At 44.9% G+C, this 15,655-nt stretch overlaps 1 protein-coding gene across 9 annotated transcripts in view; it reads left to right on the top strand.

Moving 5' to 3' along the window:
* Window positions 1-15,655, top strand: part of IKZF4 (IKAROS family zinc finger 4) — a 63,699-nt gene that overhangs the window by 21,898 nt on the left and 26,146 nt on the right. For 8 of the 9 annotated variants that reach the window (XM_082246796.1, XM_082246793.1, XM_082246794.1 and 5 more), the window contains one exon: window positions 11,493-11,594. In XM_082246796.1, the coding sequence (XP_082102922.1) occupies window positions 11,493-11,594 (102 nt within the window). Of the gene's footprint in view, window positions 1-11,492; window positions 11,599-15,655 lie in introns of those variants that run through there. The other variant, XM_082246799.1, reaches the window with a different exon arrangement.

Raw genomic sequence — 15,655 nt, 5'->3', positions numbered from 1 at the left:
CAGTCGTTTCTGCAAAAGGATTCCCGACCAAGTATTGAGTGCATAACTGAACATAATTATTTGAAGGTTGACTTTTTTTGTATTAAAAACACTTTTTTTTTTTTTTTTATTGGTCGGATGAAATATGCTAATTTTTTTAGATAGGAATTTTGTTTTTTCATGAGCTGTATGCCAAAATCATCAATATTAAAACAATAAAAGGCTTGCACTACTTCAATTGTGTGTAATGAATCTAAAATATATGAACGTCTAATGTTTATCAGTACATTACAGAAAATAATGAACTTTATCACAATATGCTAATTTTTTGAGAGGGAACTGTATTTTGTTATCTATGTACTCCCTGCAACCTCATTTCAGTGTATATTTTTACTATAAAAAAAAAAAATAGATAAAAAATAGTAAAACGCATTTTTTTTTTTTCCAGTAACCTGAGAAACCATAAGAACCTCTTTCCTGTTCCTGAAAGTTTTCCTGTTGCCAACAGTGGTCCTTGGGAGGGGAGACAGTTGGGATATAGACAACAGTAAAAACAGACACCAGTTCTAAGCTTCCCCACTCTAACACTTTAAAGTGGTTGTAAGTCAGAAGGTTGCTTATCTTAATGTATTCTATGCATTAAGATAAAAAGCCTTCTGTGTGCAGCAGCCCCCCTAACACTGACCTCCGATGTCCAAGTATCTCAGCCATCCCAGATTCTCCCTCCTGACTGGCTGAGACACAGCAGCGGTGCCATTGGCTACTGCTGCTGTCAATCAAAGCTAGCCAATCAGGAGAGAGAGGGGCAGGGCTCCATGTCTGAATGAACACAGGGAGCTGTGACTCAGCTCCGGTGCCCCCATAGCAAGCTGCTAGCTGTAGGGGGCACTAGTCAGGAGGGAGGGGCCAGGAGCAAAGAAGAAGATCCGGGCCTTTCTGTGCAAAACTAACTGCATGTTTTATAGAAAGAAAAAAAAACGAGACTTTAAAATCACTTTAATAGTAAACAGTTTAAAGTAATAATTATATGTGTGTAGGTGGTTCCTGCGCTATCAGAGGTGATAAGGTCCCTTCCTACTGCTGCGCCACTAGACTGGTACCAGATGCCAGTTAGTAAAATTATGCATATGGGGGTGTGTGGCGCGCTTTAGAAGTGGAGATGGTAAATTAAATAAATATATATATAAATAATTATGAAACTGAAATAAATATATATATATTATGTGGTGAGACAGGTGTGCTGGTTTGTTCCGCAATTCCTAGTTGTCATGATTACATTTGACTTCAATCAAATCAACATTTAAATCAATCAATAAACTTTCTACAACAATAGTCCAAGTGTTTTCAACTATAAAAGTGCTGAGTGCTTGCAATCTTCAATAAATATATAACTTATCAACCAGTGTCTATAAACTTCAATAGATAAATAAATAAATTAAGTGCAGTCTTCAGTGAATGTCCATATATGCTTTTCACCACAAATAGTTTCTGCTAATAAATCCAACTGACATTGGAGGGGTATTTACAAAGTCCGCACCCTGAGCAGATTAGAATCCGAATGGATTTTTAAAATGGATTCCTTCACGCCTAATGGTCTTAATGTGGACTTCGATTTAAACTGTTTTCTTAGTGATTTTTAATAACAATATAGAAGTTTCCACACACACAAAAATCAACTTTTAAGGATACAAAAACAACACAGAAGGATTTAAGTTTTTTTTTAAAGGTTTTAAAAAAATATATAATTTTTTATCTGAGTTTTAGTGATATAAAATAAGAATGGCATTCCCCTACTCCTATATATTTTATGAACTAAAGAACATTGCTGCAAAATAAATTTTAATATTATAAACAAGACATACTAAAATTCTAGAGTATGGTTACACAGATACTTTTCTCCCAAGCAAATCTCTCCTGTAGGAAATTCAAGAATTAACCACTTATTGAACAGTCAGCGAGATTAATACGATTGCAGATTTTATTTATATATAATTTTTATGTATTTCCATGTAATTTTGATGTATGTAATACACAGGGGTTGTTGTAGAAAAAGAGCCCATAACCTCACTTCCGGGGTACACAAAAGAGAAAAAATTAGTATAAGCAAGTTCGGAAATACGGAGCAATATGGAGGATTGTTTACATCCGCCGGAATTGCATGTACGAGTCCCCAATAAAATGGCCAAGACGATACTTCCGGCCCGACGAATATAAATAAACGTCACATCCGCTATTAGGCCACTCCCTGAGGAAGTCACGTGACGTGACGTAACGCGTAGGAGGAGCCGCCAACATAACCGGAAGTGACGTTACGGACCGGAGCTAAGTTTCTCCCAACGCCGCCGAGAGTTCTATTACGCCTGTATCCATATGATTAAATGTAAGTGCAATGTTGTTTTTATGAATAAAAAGCTATTTTGACATACTGCACCATGATGGCTCTCTATGTTTAATGAGCCCGAGGTCACGCTAGGAGATTAGGATCCCTAAGGACCAAAAGCAGCGTGATAAGATCCCAGATAAGGAACCCGAGACCACGAGCAGGAGTCAGCAGACAGGAAATCCAGGCCATAAATCACCCAATCGGGGGCTAAATGTATACATTCAGGCGATTCATATAAGTCATTAAGGTGAGAGTCTCTAGAACACCTAGAGGTGACACCTGGTGGAGGAACAAGACACAGCACCTTATTTTTGCACGGAAGCACCTTTGTGTTATATGAGGAAGATGCACAGTTGAATTTATTAGCATAAACTATTTGTGGTGAAAAGCATATATGGACATTCACTGAAGACTGCACTTTATTAATTTATTTATTTATCTATTGAAGTTTATAGACACTGGTTGATAAGTTATATATTTATTGAAGATTGCAAGCACTCAGCACTTTTATAGTTGAAAACACTTGGACTATTGTTGTAGAAAGTTTATTGATTGATTTAAATGTGATTTGATTGAAGTCAAATGTAATCACGACAACTAGGAATTGCGGAACAAACCAGCACACCTGTCTCACCACATAATATATATATTTATTTCAGTTTCATAATTATTTATATATTTATTTATTTAATTTACCATCTCCACTTCTAAAGCGCGCCACACACCCCCATATGCATAAGTTTAAAGTAATAAAATCACATTTTCTTAAAAATAATTTCCAGCCACACACCCTACTAAACCATTACAAAATGTTATTACAATTACGCCTTCATGTTTCTGATTTGTATTGGTAGCAGATGGATTAATGTCTGTATTAGTTTGCATGTAACTTCCAATAATAGATAAAGTTCATGTAAATTTCCATTACAGCTTTGCAAGCGACTGTTAAAGATGTTTTAATGGAGTTTACCTTTTGCTCAAGGCTAGCTTCTTACCTTTGCACTTGAACACACATGCCTTTCCATTGAGATAAATAAAAACGCAGGTCTGTACATAGTGAATTTGATGCAAAGTGCATTACAGCACTCATTTTTTCGTGTTTTCAGTGATTATAATGGGAAACGCAAAAATAGTATGAAATCGGCCTATATATCCATATGGAAATGCCCAAACTCTTAACGTATTTGATCACATTCTATCAGTTTTATTACATTACAGAAAGATTGCTTAGTTTATTTTTGCTAAATTGTGATGAAAGTGAGTGTTTTTACAGCCATGTTTACATGATCTAATTACACAAGCTAAATGGTCATATTGGTTCGATCTAGCGATCATGGTAGCTGTATCTGTTGCTGATCAGGCTACCTGAAGCTGAGAAGGGGTGCTAGGAAATGGGCTAAATTGTTTGTTTCAATGATGGCTTTGCTCTATTTGCCAATCAAGCATGTATAAGTTACTTTTGTTGCCCCATGTAAAGCTGGGAAAATGATATTGGTGGCACTTCATGCATAGGTTTAGTGCTCTCTCCTGGGCACTGGTAACATAGAAAAATATTAACACCTTTGCATAGCGGTGAATATGAAATAAACCTAATCTAAGTACTGCCCCTAATCGTCTACCCCATAGCAGGCAGGAAAAAATAGGCCACTAGGAGCAGCTGTACAAATGTCCAGTGTGCATGAGGCCTAAACCCTAAATATGTACTTAAAGTTCCGGCCTCAAAATCGACACAATCGATTTTGGGCCATCTGCTCGCTGAGTGTCATCTGAATAACAAATGGATAGTCACGATTTTTTTTCACTTACCTTGTTTCAGAAGAAAATATACTTACCTTCCTTCCACTTCCTCCCTCTGCGGCCGCGACCCACGCCATCACTTTCTGTCCTGCAATGCATCCTGGGAGCTCTTACTCATCACTCCCAGGAGGCAATGGGCAGTGACATAGGCGGCCGGGCTCCTCTCACAGCTTGCACAATGAGCTAGAACCAGGAAGAAGGGAATACATTTACATACTGCGGCTTTGGATAACCACAACAAAGATGGCCGCACTCAGCAAACTATTTTAAAAGTAAGAATTTACGATTTACGCTAACTTATAAAACGATGTAATATGGGATTAGCGGATGTATTAAGGGTGATGGATCACTATTTGGGCAGTATTTTTATCAAAAAAACGATTCTGAGTCCGAAACTCCGCTTTAAGTTGCTTCCCTTTGGTCTGTTAAAAATATACCATTAAATGCATTTTGTTATATTTGATAAGTGCAAAAAAAATCCCAGAAACCCTGAGCTGATAACTTCCTAACATCCCTGCCAGTGCTACACTCCTATCGGTGCTATTTCCATTTTTCTCTGTGAGTTACAGAATACCTCCCCCATATGTTGAGGAGAGGGAGAAATCTTCTGTCATCCTAACGCACCTGTCCATTCGTGGCGACGCTGCTCACATCATTTATAATAAAAACATATTTGCCATTCTGAAGCTTCCCTCCAACCACTTTGCATAATATTTTATATATATATATATATATATATATATATATATACTGTGATACTGTACCTGCCAAATATGCGATCACAGGGTTAAATGTGTGCCTAGCCTGTGTTTTCTTACTGTGAGTTTGTGGGGGGGGGGGGAGAGGGGTGGTAATTGTACTAGGGGAAGACATAGATCCATACCTTCTGTGCTGACAGAACAGTGATTTTTGCCTTGTTTACATTGGCGGACGTCCGTTCTCCCTCTGTACCAAAAGATCGGTGGGTGTCGGCAGACATCGAGTCTGCGGTACCCGCCAATCAGCTCCCGCTGTGTATAATTGAAGCGGGGCGGCGGCACACGTGCGCACACCCCTGACCCGAAAATGTTGGACCACGTACTATATCCAAACTATAAGGTCAGCAAGTGGTAATAGATGAAGTATAGCAGGAGAGTGTTGTTGCCCTCGGACAGGTTTTATATTACTAATTAAGGATTTATACACTAATAGGATCACGATTGTCTTGATTATACACATTTTGCTAGCTGGATCATCAGATAAAAACAAGGAAAAAAGAAATCTGGTTAAAAAAAAAACAAATGCAACCACTAAATCTAATGACTGGTAAACTGCAAAATATTACATTTCTCTTACGTCCTCCGACAGTCGCCGCCCACTTCATATTCATCACCAATGGGGTTATGTCCTTTATTCCGTAGGAGTAGCTAGGCAATAGAATATGTTAGTACAAAGACTTTTAACATATCCCACCCCCAGGGGGTGGTCCCCTCAGTACATAACCCTCCACTTCCTGTATCCAACTCAGTTTCATTTGTCTAGCTGTCAGGAGTAGCTGGAAGTTTCTGTGCTGGGGCACCTTGTCTCAGCTCTCTTTCCTTTCTTTGGATTTTATTTGAGTTTTTTCTCTCTTTCTTGTTAGCTGTTATTTTACCAGCGTTAGTTAGTTCTTCGGAAGAAGAGGATCATGCGGGCTGCGTCTCGGGCTGACCCCCCTGGTAGCAGGCTGTGGGTCAGTGGCTTCTCAGCCCGCCATCGAGCGTTCAGTCAGGTATCGCTCCTGAGTTATCTGAACGACCCATCCCTGTTCCGTGCAGGGATGCTAGGTGAGGTGGCTACCTCACTGGACGCTGTGCGGTTTCACAACCCACCTTCTGATGCGTCCTGGATGCGACTCTCCCTGCCTCATGTGCAGCGGTTTGTTCGCCTGTGCGGGTCCCCCACGCCATGTGAGAGGTAAGTGCATTTATGTGGGGACCTGTCTGTCTGGGGGGTGTCAGTCTGGGACTGTGTACCTTGCCCTGTGTTCACACTATTACGTTTTCCCTATCTCTCACATTGCAAGCTGTGGGCTGCAGGAGGGGGGGCTGGCTGCACTCTGTGTCAGTTTTCTGTTTGTGTGAACGGCTGTGTGCTGTGGGGCTTGAGTTTCTCATGCTTGGGGCACATTACAGCGCCGCTGCGGCGGTTTACCATGTTCCTTTTTTGGGCAGATGGTGTGTTTTACTTCTCCCTCATGGGGTGTGGGAGCGGCGGTTTCGGCGCCAAACGGCGCCATTTTGACTGCGATCGCTCCGGCCGCATGTTTTACATGCATGGCGGCCATTTTCTTGTAGCCTCCATAGGCTTTCATAGAGCGCCCTGTATGCCAGCATTTCCTTTCCTTCAGGAGCACCGCAGGCAGCAGCAGCAGCACCGATCTCTCCAGGTTCATTTCTTTTTATTCCCTGTATCCTGCCTTGGTATACTTGTCCCTGTGGGGGTCCCTTGTGTGGGATGCTAAGTGTGAGTGGGCTACGATCGCAGCGCTCTCTTAAAGGGGCGGTCACCCATTTATTTTTGCTGCTACAAGGGCATGGATTTTCAGGAATACTAGTTTCCTGCCAATTTAGGGGGAAGCCAGGGGACTGCGGTTTCCCCCCCCCCCCGGGGGGGGGATTTGGCTGCGATTGTGGCTAGCCTTGCGACTCAGGTGCAAATGCTGGTGGTTGCTCAATCCTCTAAAAGGCCCAAAGTTTTCAATTTCCTCTGTTTCAAGAGGGTGATGGTACTGGGGCTGCTGGGGCAGAGATCTCCTTATCGGGGTCTCGTTCCTCCTGGGACCTTATAGGGTCAGTAATGGAGGCTGAGGTAGAGGGGGTTGATAATTCTCCCCCTGGCTCGTCTGAAGAGCTTGCGCTCATGGATGAATTGGTTGCTTCTATCGAGCAAACTCTGCGTTTGGAGGAGGAAACATGTCCTCCAGCTGCCTTGGCGGCTTATGGGACGCAGAAAAGGCGCATATCATCGCAGATGTTTCCATGCACTGATGATTTTCAGCGCGCTGTGAAAGAACGATGGCGTAATATACGCAAACCTTTTGCTGTACCAAGTAGGTTTAAGCTGCGCTATCCTTTTACGCCCGCTACTGATGGGCGTTGGTGTGTCCCACCTCCGGTGGACCAGGCGTTAGCAGTTTTGAACAAGTCCACTGCGATTCCTGCTGCAGACACCCCGGTGTTCCGGGATGCCACGGACAAGAGGATGGAGTCCTTTGCCCGTCGTACCTATTCTATTATGGGTTCTATGTTGAAAGCTTTATTGCTTCACTTATGGCGGCCCAGGCGGTCGCGAACTGGACGCAGGTGCTTAGGCGTGTCCTGGTGGCTGATTCTGCCCCCCCAGGCGACTTTGGATATGGTGGATCAAATCCACCAGGGTGTCCTGTATTTGTGTGATGCGGACCTGGATATGGTTCCGTTGGCTGCACGTGTACACAGTGTGGCGGTGTTATCTCGCCGCCTGGTTTGGTTGAAGTGTTGGTCTGTGGATCAATCTTCACGTAAGACCTTGGCCAATCTGCCGTTTGATGGTTCTCGCCTTTTTGGCGATTCCCTGGATGCCCTAATTAAAGGGGTCATGGGGGGTAAGAGCACGCTCTTACCTCAATCCCACTAGACTAAGACGGCTCCTGGAAAACAGAATGCTTTCTTTCGGCCCCCTCAGGGGTCCTTTCGTGCCTTTCGGTCACATTTTGGGACAAGCCGTCCAAGGGTCAAGGCTCCCGCAAGAAGCCGTGGGCAGGTAAGCAAAAGTCCGGCCAATCCGGTTCTGCGGCCCACAACAGTGCGGCCTGAAGGGGCGCCCTCACCCACTTCACAGGAAATCGTTCGATCTGGCCACTAGATCGAGTTTCTCTCTCTCGGCCGGAGAGCAGATTTTTTCCCTCAAGTCTTCTGTTATCCCCGGAGCGTTTGCGGGACCTGCATCTAGCGGTGCAGGACCTGAGGGCTCAGGGAGTGGTGGTCCCGGTGTCTCATCGGGACAGATTTCGGGGGTTCTATTCCAATCTGCTCACCGTGCCCAGGAAGGAGGGCAAGGTGCGTCCGATTCTGGACTTGAAGGCGCTGAACCGCCTTGTGCGGGTGCGCAAGTTCCGCATGGAATCCCTGCGGTCGGTGGTGGCTGCCCTGGTTCCGGGGGAGTTCATGGCTTCCATCGACTTGCAAGATGCGTATCTTCACATCCCGATTTTCGAGGGTCACCAGAGGTACCTTCGATTCGCCATAGCGGAAGATCATTACCGATTTGTGGCGTTGCCTTTTGGTCTCGCCTCGGCTCCAAGGGTGTTCACCAAAGTGCTGGCACCGGTTCTGGCTTTGTTGAGGGCCCAGGGCATTTCGGTTCTGGGGTATCTGGACGATATTCTGGTTCGGTCTGCGACCAGCCAGAGTCTGGAGAAGGATCTGTCCGTCACGTTGCAGACTCTGCAGGAGTTTGGTTGGACGATCAATTTTCCAAAGTCGACATTGTGCCCATCGGTTCGGATTTCTTACCTGGGTATGATTCTGGACTCTGTCCAGGCGTAGGTCTTCCTGCCGGAAGAAAAACTCGCAGCTCTTCAGGAGGCAGTCAGGTCCCTCAGGGACGTTCCATCTTCGTCCATTCGGACTTGCATGCGGTGTCTGGGATTGTTGGTCTCGGCTTTCGAGGCGATTTTCCCTTCGCCCAGTTTCACACACGGGATCTCCAGGCAGAGATATTGTCCAAGTGGGACGGGCGTCCGCAGTCTCTGGATCTCCAGATGTCATTGAGTTCTCAGACCAGAAGGGATCTTCTGTGGTGGCTTCTATCCCCCTCAGTATCGGGGGGCAAGTCTTTTCGTCCCCTTTCGTGGACGGTGATCACCACGGACGCCAGCCTGTCGGGCTGGGGTGGTGTTCTGGGCGTTCTGTCCACCCAGGGTGTTTGGTCGACGGAGGAATCCTCCCTTCCGATCAACTTTCTGGAACTGCGAGCGATACTCCTCTGTCTTCGTCGTTGGACGGACAATCTTCACGGCTACCCGGTTCGGGTGCAGACGGACAATGCCACGGCGGTGGCTTACATCAATCACCAAGGGGGCACCAGTAGTGCCCGGGCGGCTCGAGAAGTGGCCGCGATTCTGTCTTGGGCCGAGACGCATGTCCCGGCAATATCGGCAGGTCACATTCCGGGGGTGAAAATTTGGCAGGCGGATTATCTGAGCCGTCGAACCCTGGACCAGGGAGAATGGTCCCTTCACCCGGCTGTCTTCCAGATGTTGTGCGCGAGGTGGGGTCTTCCGGAGGTAGACCTGTTCGCGTCTCGTCTGAACTACAAAGTACCACGGTTCGTGGCAAGGACGTGCGATCCTCGGGCAGACTCGTCGGACGCGTTGGTTGCCCCGTGGCATCAGTACCAACTGATGTATGCGTTCCCGCCGATTCAATTGCTGTCCAGGTTCCTTCGCGGAACCGACCACGGTGATTCTTGTGGCACCGGACTGGCCTCGCCGGTCCTGGGACGCAGACCTCGTAAATCTGGCAATCGACGCCCCGTGGCGTCTGCCTCTTCGAGAAGATCTTCTGTCGCAAGGACCGATCTTCCATCCTGCTTTACAGTCGCTGGCCTTGACGGCCTGGCTGTTAAAACCGAGGTCCTGAAGAACAGGGGTCTTTCCCCTGAGTTCATTCACACCTTAATAAATGCGAGGAAGTCTTCCTCGGGGAAGGTTTATTACCGTACTTGGAAGGCGTATTTTGCCTGGTGCGAATCCAGGGGTTTCTCTCCTGACACTTATTCGGTGTCTAGGGTGTTGCCCTTCCTTCAGACGGGTGTTGACCAGCGTCTGGCGCTGGCCACGATCAAGGGTCAGGTGTCTGCTTTGGCCGTTCTTTTTCGACGGCCTGTGGCATCTGATTCTTTGGTTAGCACTTTTGTGCGGGGGGTACGTCATCTGATCCCTCCTAGGAGGGACCCTCTTACCCCTTGGGACTTGAATCTAGTTCTATCAGTATTGCAGCGTGCTCCTTTTGAAAGGTTCAGGGAGATCTCGCTGTCTTTGTTATCCAAGAAGGTCGCCTTTTTGGTGGCTATCACCTCGACTCGTCGAGTGTCGGGGCTGGCAGCCTTGTCCTGCAAGTCTCCGTGTCTGGTTGTGCATTTGGACAAGGTGGTCTTGCGACCTAACCCTTCTTTTCTTCCAAAAAGGGTTTCGGACTTTCATCTCAATGTGGACATTGTCAAACCTTCGCTTTGCGCGAAGCCGAAGCATCCGACGGAGGTGTTGCTTCACTCCTTGGATGTTGTCCGGGCGATTAGAGTCTATTTCACATCGACTGAGTCTTCTCGCAAGTCGGATGCCTTGTTTGTCCTTCCGGGAGGTCCTCGGAAGGGCATGGCGGCGTCTGCTTCTACAGTTGCCAAATGGATCAGACGGACCATTGATCAGGCCTATGCTTTGAGGGGGAAAGTTCCCCCTGTACCTGTGAAGGCGCACTCTACCAGATCTCTGAGTACGTCTTGGGCCTGTCGTCATGGGGCCTCTGTGGCCCAGGTGTGTGAGGGGGCGACTTGGTCGACCGTACACACTTTCACGATATTCTACAGAGTAGATGTTCAGGCATCGGCTGATGCTTCCTTTGGCCGCAAGGTTCTTAGTGCGGCAGTTTCCTAGAGCCCTTGTTACGGGTTCTTTGGCTTTTTGGGATTTTTGTTTTTTCCATGGGTTTTCTTGCTCCTGTTGAGCGAGTGTTTTGTTCTTATGCCCAACTGGTTTCCTTCCTTTGGTAAGGTTCCTTTCTCTGATGGGGAGACGGCGTTGCCTTGGGCGCGGCTGTGTTCTTCCCACCCCTCATGTTTACACTGCTTTGGGACATCCCCATTGGTGATGAATATGAAGTGGGCGGCGACTGTCGGAGGACGTAAGAGAAAACGGAATTTTTGTAAAATCTTACCTGTAAAATTCCTTTCTCTGAGTCCTCCGACAGTCGCCGCCCCCGCCCCTCTTTTGGGGTTTTGATGTACTCTCTACTGCTATTCCACTGAAACTGAGTTGGATACAGGAAGTGGAGGGTTATGTACTGAGGGGACCACCCCCTGGGGGTGGGATATGTTAAAAGTCTTTGTACTAACATATTCTATTGCCTAGCTACTCCTACGGAATAAAGGACATAACCCCATTGGTGATGAATATGAAGTGGGCGGCGACTGTCGGAGGACTCAGAGAAAGGAATTTTACAGGTAAGATTTTACAAAAATTCCGTTTTTTCCACTTGAGTTCAGGCACATTTTAAGCCAACTACTATTTTTCTTAATTGCCCATCTTAATGCAACATTTTCCTTAAAACTGCAGCTGGAGATTCGTCTCTGGAAAAGGATTTCTCAGACGCATTGATTGGACCCACTGTGAGCACACCAAACAGCCGACACTCGTCCCCAAGACGTTCACTAAGTGGTAAGTGTACTACTGTACCAGGTGAATTGCTGTTATAGCTTTGGACCCAGGTGGGGAAAAAAGACCATTTGCTGTTTAAAAGTCTTTATCTTGCCAGTCCTTCGAACTCCAGGCTCAAAGTGGCAACAAACTACCAAATAGATGGATGATCCTTCAAATAGTAGACATCTGTCTCCTGGCGTATTATTATATGAAGTCATCACCTTGGACTTCCATTTTTATATTTACAATATATTGCCAAGGAAAATATACCAAGCGAAGATGCATTTTGGTCAGTAGTGAAACCTTGTGATACATTTTGGGAGCACAGCCTACCTGCTAAGTAGTTCAGTTTTCTATCCTGGTATTCCTATAATGCAGCAATCCACCCTACATCTTTTGGGCTGTATTCCAGCGATGCTGGAATGCGTCTATTTGAGATACCCGAAGATCTTCTCTACTGCTCCTTATGCACTGATAGCCTGAAATGCCATCATCAAAATCTCACAGCATTCATCACAGAAAGTGTTTCAATCTAGTCAGGCTTAAAGCGGTTAAAAACCACTGCACTTTTTTTTTTTTTCCTTACCTGCTAGGCAAAAGCACAATGTGCTAGTGTGCATCGCATGTGAAACTTACCTAAAAACGAAGCTTTCCAGTGATGCAATGTCATTGCTGGAGACAGCATCTATTTCTGGTCATCCTTCCAAGTTCCTGGCTCCAGATCTGTGACAAGTCACGGCACACTGCTCTGAAGAAACGGCATGGGTAGCCAATCCTTCAGAGCGCATGCCCCAGTGACGTAGCTAGCTGCTAGGACAGTAAATATCTCCTAAACGGTGCACGTTTAGAAGATTTTTACACTACCTATAGGTAAGCCCTAATAGAGGCTTACCTATAGGTAAAACTTAAAGATGGAAGTTTACTTCCTCTTTAAAGCGGCATTAAATCCAAAAATCGTACAGGTATTATATTGCAGCTTACCGTTCCCCCTTAGATGTGATGGCTGCATTCTTTTTTTTTTCTTCTATTTTCATCTGGTGATCCAGCAAGTAAACCAGTTATTTTTCAGAAAAACAAGCTCTCCAGCAGAATTTATCAGTTACAGGGATGAGACAAACCATTTAACACTAGCTGGGCTGCTTACAATGATCAACTTTTATTTATGTAAAATGTTTATCCTCAAAGAAACTGTTTGCTGTAACTGCTTATAAAGTGTTAGCTGGAGTTTGGCTTCAATTTGTTATTTAAATCTGCTAGTACATCACTCTCCTCCCCCACAGACTGACAATACTGCTGTCCAAATGTGCCCCCTGTGCTCCATCATCCAGAGTGGGGGCACCGTAATACCGGAGGTGTGTTACTGACCAAATCACCAGGTAAAAAAGGAGGGAAAAAGCCCAAAAAAATAAAACTGATGCTGCCACCACCACATCTAATGATTGGTAAGCTGCATTTTTGATTTTTGGGTTTAATACTGCCTTAAACCTATTTTGGAAGTGCTGAATTTAATTTAAAATGCAGGAAGCAAAGAGACGGATAAAGTTACACTGCACAGGTTTCAGGAAGTGCACTCTTAGCTGCCTTCCCTACTAATCTTCCATAGGATGTGTTTACACAGACCTCGCACTAAAACGTTTCTAATATGAAGTACCAGGGATAGACCAATATTCTTTTTTTAGGACCAATACCAATTAATGCCCACCTTTCTTGCCGATGGCTGATAAAAGGTGTGTACATTTAAAGTTTTAAAAAATCAACACCATTTCTACACAAATCTGGTGTAAACTGAACATGTTTATTCAAATTTTAACATTAAAAGTAAACAACTGGGAAAAATAAAGTTCTTGAAAAATAGTAACCTATTAAATGGTTTCACAAAACATAGAAAAATGGCATAAATACCTAAAAACTGCACACTGATATTGAATTTAAGTCAACCCCATAGCCAGTGTCCTCTGTCCCACTTCCCCCCATAACAGTGACCTCTGTCCCCCACTGTAGTGTCCTGTGTCACACACACACACACACACACCCACACCCACACACCAGTGTGTAGGTGGAACTCTCCTACCTTACACAGGTGTACAGCAGAGCAGATATAGGCGGGTATCACAGATACTTGGGGGAGGCAAGAGCTGCTGAAGTTAACTTTTCACATTACCAGGCTAGTGATTGGTTGCTAGGATCACCCAGCAACCAATCATTTACTGTTTAATGTGAAAAGTTAACTCCAGCAGCTGCTGCCCCCATCCAGCCCTGTGATACCTGCTGCTGTCCAGTGAAGAGGAGAGTGACAAAGGCTAAGGTAAAGGACTGGCAATACAGGGCTGCCTGTGATCTATCCGTCGGCTGCCTGTGACCCCCGTTCTAGCTAGTGTCTTGTGCAGGAGCGCACTCGGCGCATCGCTGCGACTCTGCAAGTCTACGGCACAGGTGATCTGTGAAATAAAAATAAAGGGGTTCCTATGCGCTACCATGAATAAGGAATCTGTACAAATGGTTATATTGTAGCAGCTGCTCACATCTATCTAATGCATCCCCACATTTATAATATAATATGTAAATTTAAAATGATAGATTAGCAAAGCGCTACATCATTTTAATTTACACAGGTAAGCAATGACTCAGTCACAGACTGTGAGCAATGTGAGTCAGCCCCATTTTGCCCGCAGCCCCGGCCCACTGGGCAAATGCCGATGTGCCCTATGACTAGTCCGGACCTGTTTAAATGGTATCTGAAGGAGCAGATTGGCAGAGAATGCAGCGAGTGCTGTGTGGGGACAGGGGGAGGTCTGACCAATATCGGTAAGTTTCTGACCGATACGGATTATTTGAAAAATTGTGAATATCAGCTCTAATAATTGGGTGACCCCCCTACTAAGGACAAACCTTATATGTGATGGCTGCATTAGTTTTCTTCATTTAGGCTTTTTTCTTTTTTTTTTTACACCTGGTGATACTGCCAGTAACACACTAGAACATTTCCCTAGGTCCAAATGTTTTAGGATTACAGAACACTTCACCTTCTCCTAATCTGCATAACATGCCCTAGATTTGTGGCAGGAAATGTTTTGACTCCTGGAACGGTCATAACAAAACTCTTTCAATGGTATACATTTACCGGACCAAAAGGGAGGGAAAAGAGTAGTGAATTGTTTGGGTTTCATACACTCTAGGCGGTCTTTCTAAACCTTGTCAACATGGAGGAACTCCAAAAATAACTTTCCAGTCTCATGGAACCCTACTAAAAATGACTATATCTACAACTCATGATACATTAGTGTCATGGTCAATGGGAAGAATGCTCCTTACACTTGTGATTATTGGAAAGCGGTACCCCTTTACAGATAGCTAAAAAGATCAATGGTATCAGTGGAAACTTATCTGAAAGGCAGAAATTGGTCATTGCTCAAGGAACCCCTAGCAATCTCTGAAGGAACCCTAAGGTGCCATGGAACCCTGGTTAAGAAACCCTGCTCTTAAGGTAAATTTTACAGTTTTGTAAAACTCTAACCTTACCCGGCCAACTACTTCCTCAACCTAAATGTCAGCAATAGAGTGAAACCATGCTAGTTCAGCCAGCAGGGGAGTAATGCCATAGGAGCAGCTGCTATAAGGATCCTGATGCTGGCGACTTGCCACCAGCAAAAGAATCACTAGTGCCACATGGGGCTAATTTTATTCTCTCCATAAAGAAAATCTGTGAATAAATAGTTGAGTGTTTGTGTTTTTTGTTTTGGGTGGGGGAGGGTTGTTTAAGCAGATTTAGGCTTTATTGGTTGTTCCTGGAGAGTGATCTTCCTATCACTGCCTCTCCCCTACCTACTGTTCTCATCCCTCTAACTTCTCTTCTTTCTACTGCTTAAAGCAGAGCTCCACCCAAAACCAAGCCTATTTCTGACACATGTTTTTTACAAGTTCAAATCAGTATTTTTTAGCTAGAAAATTACTTAGAACCCCCAAACATTATATATATTTTTTAGCAAAGACTACAGAATAAAATGGCTGTCGTTGCAATATTTTTTGTCTCGCGGTATTTGCGCAGCGGTCTTTTAACACAATTTTTTTGGAAAAAAATA

The sequence above is a fragment of the Pelophylax lessonae genome (assembly GCF_965119305.1).
Source record: "Pelophylax lessonae genome assembly, chromosome: 2".
Lineage (NCBI taxonomy): Eukaryota > Metazoa > Chordata > Amphibia > Anura > Ranidae > Pelophylax > Pelophylax lessonae.
The sequence above is the reverse complement of the archived record's forward strand: the minus strand, read 5'-3'. Positions and strand labels throughout refer to the sequence as shown.